Here is a 19,740-nt window from a genome sequence, read left to right on the forward strand (position 1 = left end):
ATTAAAATGATCATTTACCTATATTTGGAAAGATTTAAAAGTTTTGTAGTTATTACTTTTAGGTTCACGGTTTCCTTTTCAGTCAAATACGTTCTCATAGGACGTGGGGAGGAACGACTACAATTCCCACACTGCAATGCAAACAAAAGTTAAGAGTTTCACTTCCGCTTTTAGGTGTTTCCGGCGTCCGGCGACAGTTACCAACTAACTGCTCGGTAAATATAGAACGGTTTATCTGGTGGGTGATCGTCTTTGTTTAAAATGATCACATTGCTCAACATGCTCTATATACTGATATGTACACAAAGTTATTATTGTATGATTTTCATTCAATATTGATGGTGCTGAAGAGTCGCTATAAGCTTTGTGTTGCTAGCTTATAGCTGTCACAGTGCTGCTTATCAAACTTCGTTAGAGAACTTTAACTCTAACTGGTTAACTTTAACCATTGTATCAAATGATAAAATCATATATTTATTTCACAGAATGAACAAGCATAGATATTTACTCTAAAAACTTTTGCTTGCTAAACTAGATAGTTAACAATATAATGAGTCAATTTAAGCATAAAAAGACAATTGCAGCAATATTGGCACTCAGTCTGAACTACAATGTAAACTTTAGAATATGGTTTAAAATTGTTTACACTTCCTGCATCTTCTACTGATGTCATTTGATTTCACAACTCTCTCTTCCTAGGATCTGCTGCTGAAGACGGTCCGAGGACGATGATTGATATCAAAGCTTGGGCAGAATATGTGGTGGAGTGGGCAGCCAAAGATCCTTATGGCTTTCTCACCACGGTTATCCTGGCTTTGACCCCTCTGTTTATCGCCAGCGCCCTGTTATCATGGAAACTCGCTAAGATGATAGAGGCCAAGGAACGTGAGCAGAAGAAGAAACAAAAACGACAAGAGAACATTGCCAAAGCCAAGAGAGCCAAGAAGGATTGAGCTTGTGACAGAGAGGGGGCAATATAATAGTCCATCCCCCTGATATATTGCTCTTCTCTTAATCCTGGACAGGTCTTATGGGACCCTGGAGCATGACTGGCCCTGAAGGAAGCCTTAGTAAACCCTTAGTGGGAAGCTGGGAACATATAATGGGAGGGTTGATTGATTGATCTCAATAGCAGGACTGCAGTACTTTTCCAGGATATCATCACTACAGTGGAACATGCACTGCAGTATTGTGCTATCCACTATTGTGCAGTACTCTGCATTCCATTTTTTTTACTGGGTTGAAGTTGAATTCACAAATCACTTAAATTGATTTTTTTAATAATAAAGAAAATTCTTAATATGAAGTTTGACTCAAACTGTCTATGCGATCACTACAGTATTCTTGAATCTTATACACCTTATTTTTTTTACACCTATTTCCTAATGTGTCTTTGACTCAGCCACTATAGGTAAATAACTAGAAGAATAACAAAGTGCAGAAAACTGTAAAACTATTTTAGCTACAAACCAGTGGGTTTATGATTCCGCTAATAAATTATGTTATCGAAAACAAGTAATATGATAACACATACCAGTTTGCAACATCAAGCAGCACAATGGACTGTTTTTTGCAGTCTAAAGCTAAAACAGCTAAAATAACTGAAGACAGTTGACACCAGGGCCCGTATTCATTTTATTTATTTATTTATTTATTTATTTATTTATTTATTTATTTTATTTGAAAAACAAAAGGGACAGTACATATTAATGAACATTTTCGCAAATGTAAATATGTCAGATTATAGCCTTAGGCTAATTTCCATCTGCAGACCCCCTGGCAGGTTGGTGTTACACACAAATTAATAAATACATACAGATACACTATACACTACACTACAAATAAGGACAAGAACAGTGATCACATCATGTTAGAACAAACAATAACAACAAGAGTGGACAACAAAGGACAATTTCGCACATGCCCTGACTGACCTGATATTGCACTCACCCGCATTACACTGACCCCTATTGCACAACCCATGTTATACTAACTTTTATTGCACGACCCGTGTTACACTGATAATTGTATCACTTTTTGTAATGCACTAAGTCTGTTTTACATCTGATATATAATGATTAACTAAACATGATCACATATTTGTGTGTCCCTCAGCCACACTTTTAAATGACTCCTAAAGGTAGGAAGACTTGTGCTTTCCCTCATTGACAGTGGAATACTATTCCAGAAGCTCACTCCCTGATATGACAGGACATTCTGTGAAAAGGCGGTCCGCCTAAATGCCAAGTTACAATCACCTCTCATAGTGGCTCTAGTCACCCGAGACCCGGCAACACTGCTAGACTTTTGTTTAATAAAATCACTTAATGGTGGAGGCGCCAGACCATGTATAACCTTGTAGATTAGACAGGCTGATTTAAATAATTTGAAATTAGCTAAATTTAAAAACTTATATTTATCTAAAATTTGACAATGGTGATATGACGAAGGTTTCTTGTCTAATATTTTCAATGCTCTTTTGTAGCATACTTCAATTGGCCCAATAGCAGCATGACTCGTATAGGACCAACTTGTGATACAGTACTCAATATGAGCCAGTATCATAGAGTGCAGGAATGTAATTGCTGCTGTATCCGTTAATGATGTACGAATATGTCTAAAGTTCCGTATATTAACATTTACAGTTTTCACTACTTTTTTAACGTGTTTTTTAAAGGATAATTTCGAGTCTATTACCACTCCCAAATACTTAAATTCCTCAACATTAATCAATTCTTGTCCACCCAAGCGAACTTTTACTGTGGCCACGGTTGTTTTAGGTTTACTAAAAAACATTGATACAGTCTTTTTAACATTAAGGCACAGGCATGAATCATTCAGCCATTTTTGTAAGTCATTTAATGCTAATGAAAGCTGATGGGCTGCATCATCAGCACTTTTTGCTTGTGTAAAAATTACCGTATCGTCTGCGTACATAATCGTGTCCACATTTTTGCACACATTGGGCAAGTTATTTACATAAAGTGAAAATAGCAGGGGACCTAAAATTGATCCCTGAGGGACACCTTGCGTATAGTGAAGGTAGGGTGACTTACTATTCTTTATTTGCACGCATTGTTTTCTTTCTGACAGATAAGACTCTATCCATTTAACGGTTTGATTGCTGAAGTTAAATGTTGACAGTCTAGACAAGAGCTTAAGGTGATTCACAGTATCAAACGCACGCTTAAAATCAACAAAAACAGCCGCAACATAACTGTTTTTGTCTAGATAAGACTTCACCTTCTCAACAAAAACACAGACAGCCGTTTCAGTTGAGTGAAGAGATCGAAATCCGAATTGCATAGGGTGCAAACCCGGATTAGAATCATTAAGATGTGCAACAATTGAGTTAGCGACCCACTTTTCTGCTATCTTTGAGAAGATAGGGAGTATGCTAATAGGTCGATAATTAGCAGGGTCTAATTTATCACCCGATTTATATATTGGTATGACATTTGCCACCTTCCAACTCAAAGGGACTACTGCCTGCGTGATTGATAAATTAATCAGATGGGTCACAGGCACCAAGATACAAGATTTGTAATGCTTCAAAAAATTGGTATCAAATCCAAACACATCCCTTGCTTTAGAACTTTTCAATTTAGAGATTATGTTTTCTACTTCATTTTCTGTAATTATTTGAATATTAAACTTTAAATTTTGAGTTGAGGCATCCATATGGGGGTCGGTGTTGCCAATATTTTGTTGAGAGTCACAAGAATTAAAAAACAATTGTGCAATCTCATCAATGGTACTTTGGAAATAATCATTTAATTTAGTTGCTAGGCTGAGAGGCACTGATACCAATTCATTGGCAAATTTGAGTTCAAGGTCTTTATCAGCATTGTGCTTACTTTTACCAAGGAGTTTATTCATATTTTCCCAAATTAGCTTACAATTTCCTTTGGCACCATTAATTACAGTCATGAAAAAATTAGCTTTTGCCATTCTCAAAGTTTGTGTGACTTTATTCCTTGCGGATACAAAATTTAATCGATCAGTAATTAATCCAAATTGTAATGATTTTTTAAGTAATTTGTCTCTGAGTGTCATAAGCTGTTTACACTCACTATTGATCCAAGGCAAGGAATAAACTCGTTTCTTTAAATGACCCGCTTTCTGAAACTGAGACAGAACCCCTTTAATAGAGGAGTATAGTAGATCACAACATTTATTAGTGTCATCACAAGATAGTATGCTAGACCAATCAAGATTATTTAGAGCTGCAGTTAAACGTTGTTCTTGGCTCTTTGGAATAAATGTTTGTTTTATATTAATGCTTTTACTGACACTTCTCAATCGTTTTTTAGTCAGCTTTCTAGAAAAGAATATGGCATTGTGGTCAGACAAGCCAGTCAAGAAATTATATGTTTTTAACATTCTATCTAGTTTGTTAGAGAACACCAGGGCCCGTATTCATAAAGAATCTTAATGCAAAGAGTAGCTCCTAGTGACAAAATTCTAAGAAAATTCTTAGAAATGTGGGCGTTTACTCTTAAAATTAAAGAAAAAATCCTAGTAAAGAAAAGAGTAATTCAGAAAGCATCTTAACCCTTAAAAGAGGTCTTAAGGTCAAAATTGTTAGGAGCACGGACGAGGACTTTTAAGAGGCTTAAGAGTTTCTTTAGCAGAGGAGAAAATGGCAGAAAGACGAAGAGGGAGAAGAAATGTGTTGAAGACAATGAATAACAGTGAGTTAATAAGACGCTATAGATTAGATCGTGCAGGGATCATGTTTGTGACTGATCTTATTAGAGACACGCTAATATCTCCGATACAGCGCATATGCCATAGCGCCAGAAATGAAAGTAATCACTACATTACGATATTTGCCAACTGGGAAAATTCCATGTTTGATACATTAAAACCAACATTCAAACCACCACTTAAATAGACATGCCAGCAATTAGTGTAATTGGAAAGATTGGAACAATTTTTATCATTCCAAGCCAAGCAAATACCTTATAGGAAATTAACAGCATGGTAAAAAAAAAAAAGAAAAAAAAAAAGGATTTATATACACATATATAATGTGTGTGTGTGTGAGAACGGTCAAATAGGAAAAAGTACGCATGTAATTTCAAAGTGAAGGCTTAGAATAGCCCCTATACTTAAAATCACTTTTCTTTTTTTTTTTGGACAACCAACCAATCACAGTCTTCAAAAGATTGTGTCATACATAGCAACGGGGTCAGCCCCGCCTCCTTACTAAGATGAAAGTTTTTATCTTTTCCTTACTCAGAGTTGCTCTCAGATCGGTCCCGAATCGCTTTTAAGCTAAGACTCCTACGTAAAAGTTTTTAAGCTAAATTAAGAGTTTTCTGAGAGGATTCTTAGAATCTTTATGAATACGGGCCCAGGTCTATTAGAGTTTTAGAGCGATTTGTTATTCTAGTGGGATCACTGATCATTTGTGTTAGTCCAAAATTATCTGTAATTTCTTTCAGTTTCTTTCTGTCACTTTTGTTGTCCCAATTTACATTTAAGTCTCCCATTAGAATAACCTCATTATTAAAGTCACAACAACTCAGAAGTGCCTTAAATTGATCATAAAAATCTACTTTTGCTGAAGGTGGGCGATAAAGACATAAAACAGTAAATGACATTTCTGCTGAGAGTGACACTTTAACTCCAACACATTCAATAGTGATTTCATTAGGCCAAATTATTTGTGTACATTTTAAAGAGTCCTTCATATACAGTAACACCCCTCCCCCCTTTCCTTGATGCCTATCCTTTCTAAAGACATTGTAGCCTTGTAATGATACCACTGCTTGTGGGGAAGAGGGTTTAAGCCAAGTTTCTGAAAGTCCCAAGAAATCTACATTTGAGTTAATGAGAAGATGCTCCAATTGTTCCCTCTTAGGGGCCATACTGCGTATGTTCAGATGGCCACCTAAGAGCCCTTTGTTTTTACACTGTGGATCCCATATAGTCCTGGCTTGATTAAGAGTCTGAAATAACTTACACGATCGATGTTTTTTAAATACAGGGTTCCTCTGTGTACGCATGGGTGTGATGGGTTGTGGTGACATACTGGGCTTAGTTGTAATAGGGTCCTGCAGTGGTGGTGTTAGTCCAGAGAGCTGCTGTAGCCCAGGTAGCAGAGGTGGTGTTATCCCAGGTAGCAGAGGTGGTGTTAGCCCAGGTAGCAGAGGTGGAATTAGCCCAGGAAGCTGCTGTAACCCAGGTAGCAGTGGTGGTATTAGCCCAGGGAGCTGCTGTAGCCCAAGTAGCAGAGGTGGTGTTAGCCCAGGGAGCTGCTGTAGCCCAAGTAGCAGAGGTGGTGTTAGCCCAGGGAGCTGCTGTAGCCCAAGTAGCAGAGGTGGTGTTAGCCCAGGGAGCTGCTGTAGCCCAAGAAGCGGAAGTGGTGTTAGCCCAGGTAGCAGAGGTGGAATTAGCCCAGGAATCTGCTGTAACCCAGGTAGCAGTGGTGGTATTAGTCCAGGGAGCTGCTGTAGCCCAAATAGCAGAGGTGGTGTTAGCCCAGGGAACAGCTGTGGCTGTAGCACCTGACTTAAAACAGGTCCAGGGTTTTGCTCAACATCACCAGCCAGAAGTATTATCATCAAAAGATTCACAACCCCAGGGAATGATCTAGATGCTGTTTGATCAAGTTTACCTGGGGGCGGCCTAGCATGTCCACAATCCAGGATTCTTGCATACAGAAGATGTTGACTCCTCTTTGCAGGGTAGAGAGTTAAGTTATCCATTTTCCTTGGACACGTTAAACTCAAGAGGAGGTAGAAGAACAGGAGAAGACCAGACAAGCATGGCAAATTCCAAGGGTTTTTTATATACTTTTGTGGCAGACACACAGGACCTGCCAAACACTGTGGCTGTCCCCTGGCGGCCATCTTGACCTGGGACTTGGATGGGAGTACTTGGATCATACTTACTGAGTATACATAGTGAGTATACATACATACTTACATACTTACTGAGTATGCATAGTTAGTTATCTTATCCATCTCTGGTATATCTCACAGCTGGAATCTCTCAACAGGTTAGGCTTCCATTAACACCTCACTCACAAACGCTATTCATAAAGAATCTTAATGCAAAGAGTAGCTCCTAGTGACAAAATTCTAAGAAAATTCTTAGAAATGTGGGTGTTTACTCTTAAAATTAAAGAAAAAAAGTTATTCAGAAAGCATCTTAACCCTTAAAAGAGGTCTTAAGGTCAAAATTGTTAGGAGCACGGACGAGGACTTTTAAGAGGCTTAAGAGTTTCTTTAGCAGAGGAGAAAATGGCAGAAAGACGAAGAGGGAGAAGAAATGTGTTGCAGACAATGAATAACAGTGAGTTAATAAGACGCTATAGATTAGATCGTGCAGGGATCATGTTTGTGACTGATCTTATTAGAGACACGCTAACATCTCCGACACAGCACAGAAATGCCATAGCGCCAGAAATGAAAGTAATCATTACATTACGATATTTTACAACTGGGAAAATTCCATGTTTGATACATTAAAACCAACATTCAAACCACCACTTAAATAGACATGCCAGCAATCAGTGTAATTGGAAAGAGTGGAACAATTTTTATCATTCTAAGCCAATCAAATACCTTATAGGAAATTAACAGCATGGTAAATAAAAAAAAAGGATTTATATACACATATATAATGTGTGTGTGTGTGTGTGTGAGAGAACGGTCAAATAGGAAAAATTACGCATGTAATTTCAAAGTGAAGGCTTAGAATAGACCCTATACTTAAAATCACTTTTTTTTTTTTTTCTTCTTGGACAACCAACCAATCAGTCTTCAAAAGATTGTGTCATACATAGCAACGGGGTCAACCCCGCCTCCTCACTAAGATTAAAGTTTTTGTCTTTTCCTTACTCAGAGTTGCTCTCAGATCGGTCCCGAATCGCTTTTAAGCTAAGACTCCTACGTAAAAGTTTTTAAGCTAAATTAAGAGTTTTCTTAGAGGATTCTTAGAATCTTTATGAATACGGGCTCAGAAGCCTTGCAGTAGCCACGCCCACCCAGAAGCCTTGCAGTAGCCACGCCCACTCTTATGCTAAAAATGAGGTGCTAAAAACATCATATTTTGATAGGATATAATAATTTGAGATCAACTGCAGCTGCAACTTTTATTTACCTACTTTATAAATAAAATGCAAAAGGAAATCTACAACACTGTAATATTTTTACAATAGTCTCTGTAATGATATAAAGTTTTCCATATGCAGAGACTGTTCAAAGTACTTCTGAAATGTCATTTCAATTAAACAATGCACATAATGTTCTACATTTGGTGATTTGATTTTTGAAACAATCCTGAGTGCAATCCATTACAATTTACAATCCATTTCAATTATGCTAAATCATCACATGCAATGTTTCTCAAATGGCTCCAGGAAACCAGTACTGATTATTTGTCAAGCATGAAAACAAGCACAACTACTAATTCATTTAAACTGAAAATTGACTTGAAGATTGCAAGTAAGGGTTTTATAAAGTCCTATTTTTTGGTTCCTGGAGGTGCCCAGGACCCTGGCTGAAATGTGTTGGCAGTGCTTATGGGGTCCTCACTGATTTCAGTCTGCCCAAACTGTGTGGCAGAAGCATGACCTTTGACCTGAGTCTGAACAGGCTGGGCCACCAGACCTTCCTCATACTCTTTGGTCTGCAGGGCTTTATCCCTCTCCCCTGCCTCTACAGCTTTGATTTTGATCTGCTCCCTGTAGTGTTCATTCTTTAGCAACTCCTGTAGAGGGCAAGACACATGTGTTAACATAACACTTAAAGTGATGACTTTATTACATCATTCTAGGTATATAAATGATCATTTTAAGATATAATAAAAATAAAATGTAAAACATTTCTTTTTTTTAATTTTAGTTTATATTCTGAGTGGTTTTCTTTATGTTATTAGAAATAATACCTCTATAGTAGGTGGCTGCTTCCGCCTTCCTCTGATCCAAGCTAAAAGAAACAGAAAAGACAAGAAATATTGATTTGTTAAATAAGGAGCTAAGTTAATAGATCATTTGATGATAACATGGTATAAAACATTTAGATATTGAAGTACAACATGCTAAAACATCTAATTATATAAAATATATTCATTACTGTGTCCAATTTTCATATAAACAAACTAATTTTAATTTAGACAGTTAATACAGAATAGAATATAAATATGAATTTGAATATTAGGTTCAGATTATCATAAAACATTTTTATATTTGTTTACAGTCAGGTTCATGACTGACTCTCTATTACCATCCCATTCAGAAGGAATGCTTCCTTCCAGGTACTCAAACTCTTTTGGATTTGCTGCTTCTACTAGGCGCCTTGACCGCGTCATCCGTCCTGAAAAAGACAAGGAAGAACTGGGATGAGATCAGTGTATTAGGTTAATTTAAACCACCAAATAAACAAAGAGAGAACGAGATAAGTTTTCTATAACCAATGGCCAAGAAAATAGGTTGGTTGGGTTTTGTTGTACAGAATGGCTAAAGTTTACTATATTTCAATTTATTTAAAGCGGTTAATTTGAAATATTTAGATAATACATCTATGATTCTTAATAATCATAATTTATAAACATGATTATATGATCATCTTATCTCTTTAGATAATACATCTATGATTCTTAATAATCATAATTTATAAACATGATTATATGATCATCTCTCCATTTAATTTTATCCTGAAGTTCTACCAAATATAAGTATAAAGATGTGCGTTCATTTCGGCTGTTGCTCGGTTTAAAAACACACTCGTCAAAGTCTTATGCATGACCTACCTGTCCATGACTTCTGCTCGGGTATGAAGTAATATTTATTTCCTAAATGATCTGTGCCGATATGCTCTTTTACCATTCCAAATGTTCTTCGCAACAGAGAGCTAATACGGCTCATCACTATGAGATATGTAAAATGTCAATATATATTCTCTCCTATTGCACACGCAGATGAATTCACTTCACTGAGCCGTCGGGTTACAGCTACGCAGCAATAATGCTGTCATGTGATTGGTCCTTGCGCCCGCTCAGGCCAATCAGAGTATGCGTTGTAGAACGTCACAACATGGCTGCCCCCTAACCAACAAAATGCACAACTAAAAGCTGAAATAGATCATATTACATTTAGTGTGTTGTACAGAATGAATTTGTTCAGTTTTAAAACGCGATTTTACATGTGTAATAATCACCGCTCTAAAGCTAGGGTTAAAGACTGTAAACAGATTTCGGATATAGTTAATTCACTCTGACAACATACCATACAATACATAAATAAACAAAAGCTCGATGTCTCTATAAAGATGCTGAGTTTTCTTTATGCCAGGCAGTCGGGGCTTGACGACCCTGTTCGTCTGAGACGTGCAGAGTCCACACGAAGGTAATGTTATAATATATATATATTTTTATTAATATTTACGGGCATGCTTCTTGGAGATTTTTATTGGTTCTACAAATATAGACGGGGTGCGTTACATTTGTATAAACAAAACAAACAATAAATTAATTAATACAATTAAAATATCTAAATAAACAAAGTTAAATAAAACATTACAATTTTATAACGTTCAGAAAATGTTCAAACATTGTCCATTACATTGTTTTTAGGTATTGTGTAATGCTATAATGTACTAACAATAAATTGTTCTTGTGTTACATTCTGTATCATAATTAACGTTGAGGGGAGAATTCTAGCTAACAGCATTTTTTTTGTCAGCAATTTTTTTGCTAAAACTTTTTGAAATTCATAAAATGAATGTTATGTCAAATCATATTTATCTAAAAAGTGGCACAACTTACCTCACTCTTACCTTCCTTTCTGCGTCTTCAGGGTGCTTAGTCTGGAGTTGAACCACAACAGAGATGTGGCTCGTGTCCATGGCAATGGAATTAACACCCTGGACATTGAGGTTATTGATGGAAGATAGTAAGTGTACTCCTCGTTCAAGAATACTAGAATACTGCAATCATAGAATTCACATATTACATTGATATGCTCTTAATACTCAATTTTCTTGTGATGACCCCATATAGTAAATACAGTAATTCACTGGCCCGTTTTGCATTCCAGCATGTTATCGGGTGGATCTGATGGTGTAATAGTGATCTATGACTTGGAAAACAACAGCAAGAAGCTTCAATACTCTTGCAAAACAGTCTGCACAGTGGGCAGGTCAGTATGGCTCCCTTCTCCTTCACAGTGATCCAGTGACCACAAGATGGCAGTATGATATTTTCTGATTGATATGATATGTTGTCAGGTTATGTGTGACTTTCACTGTTTTCTATGAAGGTCCAGTCGGCATGTGCATAAATTCAGCGTTGAAACGGTGCAGTGGTACCCACATGACACCGGTATGTTTGTGTCCAGCTCATTTGACAAAACCATGAAAGTTTGGGACACAGAAACTCTGAAGGTGCGTGTATGTCCTTCAACCAAAACCACATTTCTCACAATGATTACTCATTGACTTCTTTCTCTTCTTTTTTGGGTTAAGTATTTGTTATTATATGCTGCATTCATTAGCTCCCATAGTTTAAAAAAAAAAAATGTCTTACAACTGAAAGCCGCAAGCCATTGTGGAACTACCAGTCTGCTTAAATACAGGCTCTGTGGTGTCAAATGTCCTTTATCTATTGGCCTTGCATCTGGTATTTGCATTGTAACTGACACACAAGAATGGTGCCCAAGCAACATTCAATGCTTTCTAAGTGCTCCCTTAAAGGCACAGCAGGGAGAGGTTGCTTAGTCAAAACAATAACAAGGGCGTAGGTTGATTACGCCATGAATGAGCGTGAAATCATGACACCTCCATCTTCACCTCCACAGCCAATGGAAAGCAATCTGACGGCACTCAAGGAATTTTATTTTGTTGTTTATGCATATTTTACAATTAAAGTTACATTTAACGTTCACCTCCTTCTTTCCTGAACTTGAACTTTGTTGCAGTTACATTTGATCACTTAAATTCACATTATGATATTTCATTAACGTTAACGTTTCTCTGTGCGTTAGCTCGGTGGCTGGTATGAGACACTGGATGACTTGTGTTGCTAAATGGCATGCAATTCAGGAACTATACGGTTATCCGGACCACACGTGTGTCTTTTAGTCCCGTATAGTCTGTATAGTCATCCCTGATTGGTCTTAACCCCAGTGACGGGTAGGTTTAGGGGCGGGGTTAGGGGTAGGCCATCGTATGATTGGTCTTAACCCCAGTGACGGGTAGGTTTAGGGGCGGGGTTAGGGGTAGGCCATCATATGATTGGTCTTAACCCCAGTGACGGGTAGGTTTAGGGGCGGGGTTAGGGGTAGGCCATCGTGTGGTCCGGATAACCGTATAGTACCGCAATTCATTTTAAAACATGGTGGAGAAAAGCTGTTCAGCTATTACTGTTGCAACAAATAAAGGTCTTTCTGCTTATGCTAATTTAGTCACTTGATAAAATGGTGTTGTCTGATTTAGTTTTTAGGTACAAACATGTTACTCATGGTAAATCAAGAAAACGAGATTCAAACAATAAGAATAACCATGTTGAGCTATATAACAATGATTCGTTTTCTGTCTATAAAGGTATCCAAACAGTTGCTCACCTGTCTAATAAAACACATAATATATTAAAGTGTCTTTGATGTCGAGGGTAACGCAGAAATTATGTCATTGACAGTCTGTTACACTGGTTAAAATAGCTGATTTCTCTAGATTTAAACTTTGTTGGAAACATTTGGGATAATGTAAGTACACAAGTCAACTAAATATATAACATTGTTCTAGTGGTTTTTGAATATTTTAATCCAAAAAGCGTACATGTTGTGCCATTAAGCACATCTAACATGGGCGTATATTTGTGCATTTCCTTAAAATCGTAATCTTTACATTAGGTTCTATTTATTGATTGATTGTTTGTTTGATTGATTGATTGATTGATTGTGTTTTGTTCAGCCAGCTGACGAGTTCCAGTTCGATGGTAATGTCTACTGTCATCACATGTCTCCTGTAGCCAGGAAGCACAGTCTTGTAGCAGGTGTGTTCTCTGACCAAACCAACTCTTCTGCACGTGATCTTTTAAACTTCTGAGCACTCATTACTCTTTGATATCTTTCTCTTGTATCTTTATTTTAATCAGCAATTAATAATCTAGAGTTCCTAGAGCTTTAGAGTAGTACATCAAAGCTTGTACATCTGCAGATGGCCTTAAAAAAAGGTCATATCTGCTCTAGAATATACTTTTGGTTAAAGTGGAAGAATATGAAGGATCTTAATCATCATTATTGCTCAATGGGGAGACAGCTAAACATTTCCTGCTTTAAAAATGAGAGGTGAGGAATCCAGGCTCTCGTCTCTTAATCAGGACCGACAGGTTATGAACACCTCAATGCCCCTTTGTCTCTGTCTCTCTTTTCTGTCACACATTCTTTTTCTTTTTCAATGAACTCATAATTTCCCCCACCTCCATCTTTTCAGAAAAAAAACATGCTGATTTTAGGGAATCTTTTTCTTAATAATCTTCCATAGTACAATAAGCAGTAAAATGTTATTGTTTATATGCTGCGTTTAAATATCCAGTTAAGCAATAAAATCTTTTCTATAATCTCATATTTATCATAAGTTGGGATCTGCCGTCACACATACTTTTATATCACATGTGATACATTTTTTTTACATCAAGTTTTTTACGGAATTGTGCAACTTTATGCAAGTAAACAATTATTAATCTTGGGTGTTAGATCTCTTCTGTTTGACGAATGGTTCACATCAGGCAATTCTTCTTGCAAACAGAACGTTTTTATATGGCTAGGCAATTCTGACTAACACTTCTAATTTTGTCTCAATGTGAGTCTCACTTGACTCCAGGTTTGATAACTCCTGACTCCAGTTACTGGAGGTCATCAAAACATATATTTGATTATGCTTTATGATATTAGTAGACTGTTTTTTTATTGGTCTGTTCATTCTGTTTGCATACTTCTTCCTGCAGCTGTATAATCAGAAGCTTTTTAAAGACCACATTCCATATATTTCCAAAAGCTTAGAATTTGTAGTCTAGTTCATAAATCTTACAAAATAAGATTTGTGTTTAATTTGTATTTGGCCCCTAACACATGGGCTCTAAACTCCTACAACAACAGTGTGTCTGAGCTGTTTTGTTATTCTTCTCACTTAGCTCTATTGTACTCTGTGTTGGCAGTTGGTACCAAAGACCCTAAAGTGCAGCTTTGTGATCTGAAGTCTGGGTCGCGCATCCACATCCTACAGGGTGAGTAATGCCTGTTGTTTTGAATGGAGACAGCCCTGGTGGAGGGATATTGTACTTCTTTAAAGTCCCCCTGTGGTGAAAATCAAGCTTTTAATGTTGTTTATATGTCTATGTGATGTTTTTAATATGCTTTAAAACAAACCATGTGCAAATTCATAAGTCAGCACCATTGCTGGGTATTTTCTCCTTAAAAACTGCAGTGAACCAAAGACAGTCTCAAAATGGCGGTTTGAAATCGCTGGTGTTTACCAACTACCTTGTAACCAATCAGGTCAACGAGTGGATCTCTGAGCTGGTGTGAGTGAGTGGAGGCAGGGCTAATTTGCATATTCATAGAACCGCGTATACTAAATGAGGCAAGGGTGTAGAGTTGAATTCAAGCTATTTTAAGGCATGAATAATTTTTTTTTTCAAGGACATTTTTTTTTAAATATGTAATTTTGGTGATCAAAGATGAGTTTTAAGGGATAAAATTATTGACTGCAGGGGGACGTTAAAAGCCAAAGACTCAAATATTTTGAGCAGACATGGGTTATTTAATCCTGACCATATTAGTTGTTATTTTGCCTTGGAATTTAGTCAGATTTGTCTGACTAAGTGGATCTGTGTCACATGATCCTTCAAAATTCATTCTAATATGCTGATTTGGTGCTCAAGAAACATTTCTTATTATAAATGTTGAACACAGTTGTGGTGTTTAATGTTTTTGAGGAGACATGACTCTTTTTTTCAGGATTCTTTGATGAATAGAAAATTCAAAAGAACAGCATTTTGTGACATTATTCATTTCTTTACCGTCACTTTTGATTAATTTAATCCACCCTTGCTGAATAAAAGTACTAAAAAAATCTTACTGAACCCAAACTTTTGAATGGTAGTGTGTATTAACTTTCAGAGTTATATCAGTTTATCATGAAACAAGTTTTCCCTGGCAGGCCACAGGGGCGAGATCCTCTCAGTGAGATGGTCTCCACGATATGAGCACATCCTGGCCACTGCCAGGTAAGCACTCCCACACCTGCACAAATGTTAATGCACTCACCTTTCCTTGGCTGAGGAGTACCATAACAAGAAACAGACACATCCTGTGTTATTTGATGCTGTTTTTTTTAATCAGTTGTGAATTCTTCAGTCATTTGATGCCTTTATATATTTTAGTTGTTCTATATTCTTTTGAAACTGTCCTTCCTGCCTGGAAAACAATTAAGAATATAGAGTGAAGAGTTGTAAATTTTTTGCCAAATCTATTTTACTAGTAAACTGCAGAAAACTAGATCAAAATCTGATCCAAGAATCTCTAGCACATGAAGTTCCATGAAAAATAAAAGATTGTTGGAATAAATCCAGGCATTTTGGCATCTATTTTGTTTACCATATCCTATTTCCCAAACGAGATTGCTAAATATTGCCTATTTAAGAAGTGCATAGGAATGATGACTAATGTTTGCATTACCTGAACAGAGGAATCTTACTGGTTTAAAGGCCAGTTCTAAATCTGATCTTACCATCTATAAGAGATTTATTCGTGTTCATCTTGCATTATTGCTAGTAACTCTTGTGCAATGGATTTCCCTGTCAGCACTGACAGCAGGGTCTGCGTCTGGGATGTGAGAAGAGCATCGGGGAGTCTTTTTACTTTGGACCAGCACAATGGGGACAAATCCAAGGCCTCATCTGAAGCAGGTGAAATCACACTTAGCATGTTTCATCAAGCTTCATGATGAGGATAATTGTGATTTAATATTTACACGATACTCTGGAAAATGAACTGCAGTCTGTTGTAATCAGTAACATTTGAACTGAAAAACATTTGAGAGGTAGTTTACTGAAAATATTTTGTTTATCATGTGCATTCTAGAAAATGCATTTATGCGTGAGAGGAATATTGGTACTTAAAGAGTGAATAAAAAGTGATTTTATAGTAAGTTCAGATGATAAGTTCTTCATAGATACCAGACACTTGCCACAGCGCTGAGTGCATCAAGCAGAAATGAATGTGAGCAATAATCTCTGTGTGTAAAAGATACTGAAAGCTCATATTTCTGCATCAGACAGACAAGAGCTGTATATATACTTTATAAACTTGTCTGTAATCACCCTCGTTATACTTAAACATTTTAATCCTCTTCTGTCACAGAAGAAACTGTATAAATTATGTATATAAAATACATAACTGTTAATTTACCATTATAATGTGGTCAAATTATTATTATATTATATTATAATATATCAATATTATGCAATATATGACAATTAATATTATACTATAAATATGGTATAATATTAATTGTTTTATATAGGTATACACATACACTATGATATGATATACTGTAATTGGCTTAAAACCATTTTTTGAAAATACTAACGTGCCTAAGACTTTTGCACAGTACAGTATATATGCATTTATTTTGTAAAATATGATCAAATACAAATATTCATTATTATTGGTATTGTATAATATTAAATATAATATTGTAATATAAAATGTAACAATCTTTAATATAAAATTATACTTTTCTTCCAGTGAACACAGCACACAATGGGCGAGCTAATGGATTGTGCTTCACAGCTGACGGACTCCATCTCCTCACTACTGGTACAGATGATCGAATGCGCCTGTGGAATAGTGCCACAGGGGAAAACACATTAGTGAGTAGCTCTTAGGGATGTTTGAAGACTTTACACTTTAGACTTAAAGGGTAACTAAACCCCTGGTCAGAGCCTGACTCCACCCACTGGCAATATTTGAAAAATGCTGGAAAAGTAGGCAGAGCCCAGTGGAGAGGGAGCGTGCATCTGTGACCTATCTCTCTGCAGGCAAGGGCGTGGTTAACTGGTACTCTCTGACGTCAGAGGGTACCACAACTTCCAATAGGAAAATTCAACTGCAGTAGCCACTGTTCAACCCTGAAGAGGGCAGCACTCAGACGTTTTTACACCATATTTTGTAAAATTAAAACACTTTAAACACAAATGTCAAAAAAACTACTTGAATCAATGAACAGCACTAATAAAGCCCCATTCTTACAGATCATTAACTAAAAAAAGTTGGTTTAGGGTTTAGTTACCCTTTAATTCCTAATATCTGTTTTGTAAAAAATTATGTCAAAAATTCTATTTTGAGCCATGTTCATGCAACAGAAGTAATTAGGGTCCATTCACACAGATCACGTTTTTCATTCCATTGCTCTACTTTTCCATTGTTTTTGCATGTAAATGCGCTAGACAGACGTATTTTACCATTGCGGTTAGTTGTTGATTTCACAGATATCTTTAAATCTTTGTCATTTTAATTCATGGAGCTGTTCAGAAATCCTTAATTCTCATCAACAGGTGAATTATGGAAAAGTCGTCAACGAGAGCCGCAAAGGCCTCAAGTTTACCGTATCGAGGGGCTGCAGTCCGGAGTTTGTGTTTGTGCCGTGTGGCACTTCGGTAGCGGTGTACGGGCTTCACTCGGGAGAGCTGATCACTATGTTGAGAGGACATTATAATAATGTAGACTGCTGTGAGTTCCACCCAGATTATCAGGTAATGTTGTTCCTGATTATTTGCTTAGTAATTGAGTCTTTACTAATCAGACAACAAACTGAAACAATGCCAGGGAGTAAAATCAGTGTTCTCACAATCATTTAATGAGATTTGAATGGACTCATAGACTCATTTTGTGCATCATTAGGAGCTGTACAGTGGAGGTAAAGACTGTAACATCCTGGCCTGGGTCCCAGTGCTAAGACAGCCTGACATTGAGGATGAAGAAACCAACACTAAACGGGTAAACTTTTGAGACATGTTTTTTTAATACAAAATCATTATTTTTTACTCTTGTCCAGATTTCAGAAAAGATTAGGTTGATTCAATTAATGGTGCGCTTTAACGACTACTACAATGTCCCGTGGATCAAGTGTTTTTATCTTTACAGATCTGCAGGTTTGGACTAGGTGGGGTAGAAAGTGAATTGAAATTTGTGCTCTCGTAAGCATTTTCTTACCTTGCTTACATTCCCCAGCCAATAGATAAGATCAGATAACCTGACAAACACTATGCCCATTATGGCATATATTCAGATGCGGCTGCTGTCAGTCATGGTCTACATGCGATGTACACATTAGCTTGAGTTGCGCGTCTTGATGGCTTGTAGTTTATCAGGTGCTGAGTTTAACATCCTGCTCTACCAGTTTTTCTGGTAGAAAATCTGGCACACGTTTAAGGAATTGCATTGCGCATCACTGATACATACTTGGCTAGTAGCATGGCTTAGTGATATGCATTTTGTTTTGTGGAAAAGATTCATTTTACCAATGTGTCACACAAAAAACATAATTTTTTTTTAAAATGTGCAATTATAGCTGGAAATGATCGGCTATAATTCCATTACAGGTATATTCATAAACATATATATGTATATATATATAATTTTTTTCAGCCCATTCTTACTGATGCTTCTAAGACTATCGCAAGTCTTTCTTGCTAATTCGTTAAAACCTGGATGTGAGGAAGGTTAATGACTGGTTTTCAATTCAGAAATATATCACAGAAAACCAAATATTGGAAAGGCATTTAAATATGTGCACATCAGTGAACATACAATATAGTGATAACGCACCACATGCTCTTATTGTTGTGCCCTGGCTGTATCATCTAAAGTTAAACAGTAATCAAACATCACTGAATCATGTAGGCTTAAAGGCGGCATGAAACGGAAGTTGCAACTGTCTTTTATTCTCCATTGTGACGAATATCTGTGTGAAAAGGCTTCTCAAACAAGAAAAAATGTAGGACAGGACTTGATTTTGTCCATCCTTGGTTTGATATTGAGGTGATCTCATGTGAGTAACAGGTTGTTCCGCCCTTGCGCCGGTACTCGTCACCAGAGAAGAGAAGAAATGTCACTACAGGAGGGTGGGGACGATATTTTGATTTAAGATTATGAGGGCATATGATTAAAAAAAAATTGATGTCCACGGATAAATAATTTATAATAAATACTGCAATATTCCATAAAAAACAAGAATTGTCCATTTTGAATTCATGGTGACTTTTATGATGTTCAAATGTTTCTGAATGCATATTTTCACAGGGTGGAACACAAGCTGCAGTCAATCCTGCTTTTGAAGATGCCTGGAGCAGTGATGAAGGCTGACAGAGCAAGGAAACCAGCAACCTGTTTTTTATTATCCAAATAAACCACTATGTACATTCCTTCAGAGTCAAAGTGCTCTTTTTGTATACAGTTGCATATTTCCATTGGTTGGCACCTGCTGATTTGCCTTTCAACTTGACTTGAACTACAAGTTCTCATATCATTAGAACCAATGGTTTGGTGTAAAAAGTATGTTTTGTGATTATGATAAACATATTGTTTTTACTTTACTTTTGTGGGATGATCAATGAACAGTTTATTTTTGTGTTTTTATTAATTAAACAATGAATGTAGTAAGATAAAACATCAATGCTGACTCTTTATCATTGTTACTGTGAAGGAACTATTGGGACATTTTA

General features: G+C 36.7%; 3 protein-coding genes and 1 long non-coding RNA gene across 6 annotated transcripts; 3 read left to right on the forward strand and 1 right to left on the reverse strand.

The window, feature by feature from the left end:
* The first annotated feature begins 72 nt into the window (after positions 1 to 72).
* Positions 73 to 1,306, forward strand: smim15 (small integral membrane protein 15). Of its 2 annotated transcripts, none has more exons than XM_082188334.1 (2): positions 73 to 215; positions 700 to 1,306. In XM_082188334.1, exon 2 carries the CDS (start codon positions 729 to 731, stop codon positions 951 to 953), a length of 225 nt encoding a protein of 74 aa, XP_082044460.1. In that variant the 5' UTR covers positions 73 to 215; positions 700 to 728; the 3' UTR covers positions 954 to 1,306. The 2 variants fall into 2 exon arrangements, with proteins under 2 accessions (XP_082044460.1, XP_082044459.1); XM_082188333.1 differs by having other exon boundaries at positions 104 to 238.
* A 3,104-nt stretch (positions 1,307 to 4,410) lies between these two features.
* LOC309512643 lies at positions 4,411 to 8,263 on the forward strand. The gene is made up of 2 exons (XR_014211120.1): positions 4,411 to 5,363; positions 8,004 to 8,263. It is a non-coding gene; the product is annotated as an uncharacterized lncRNA (long non-coding RNA).
* On the reverse strand, positions 8,094 to 9,977 carry ndufaf2 (NADH:ubiquinone oxidoreductase complex assembly factor 2). Its single transcript, XM_082188330.1, has 4 exons — positions 9,766 to 9,977; positions 9,240 to 9,329; positions 8,902 to 8,942; positions 8,094 to 8,724 (listed from the first exon to the last, which is right to left on the reverse strand). Exons 1-4 carry the CDS (start codon positions 9,878 to 9,880, stop codon positions 8,479 to 8,481), a joined length of 492 nt encoding a protein of 163 aa, XP_082044456.1. The 5' UTR covers positions 9,881 to 9,977; the 3' UTR covers positions 8,094 to 8,478.
* Positions 9,978 to 10,043: 66 nt separating this feature from the next.
* ercc8 (excision repair cross-complementation group 8) lies at positions 10,044 to 19,440 on the forward strand. Of its 2 annotated transcripts, none has more exons than XM_082188320.1 (12): positions 10,044 to 10,360; positions 10,811 to 10,906; positions 11,051 to 11,152; positions 11,273 to 11,396; positions 12,924 to 13,005; positions 14,146 to 14,238; positions 15,174 to 15,240; positions 15,818 to 15,921; positions 16,763 to 16,887; positions 17,572 to 17,769; positions 17,918 to 18,013; positions 19,319 to 19,440. In XM_082188320.1, the coding sequence occupies exons 1-12, from the start codon at positions 10,284 to 10,286 to the stop codon at positions 19,379 to 19,381; spliced, it is 1,227 nt and encodes a 408-aa protein (XP_082044446.1). In that variant the 5' UTR covers positions 10,044 to 10,283; the 3' UTR covers positions 19,382 to 19,440. The 2 variants fall into 2 exon arrangements, with proteins under 2 accessions (XP_082044446.1, XP_082044447.1); XM_082188321.1 differs by having other exon boundaries at positions 14,170 to 14,238.
* Positions 19,441 to 19,740: the final 300 nt, after the last annotated feature.

This window comes from Leuciscus leuciscus (genome assembly GCF_965113295.1).
Source record: "Leuciscus leuciscus genome assembly, chromosome: 13".
NCBI classification, from domain to species: domain Eukaryota; kingdom Metazoa; phylum Chordata; class Actinopteri; order Cypriniformes; family Leuciscidae; genus Leuciscus; species Leuciscus leuciscus.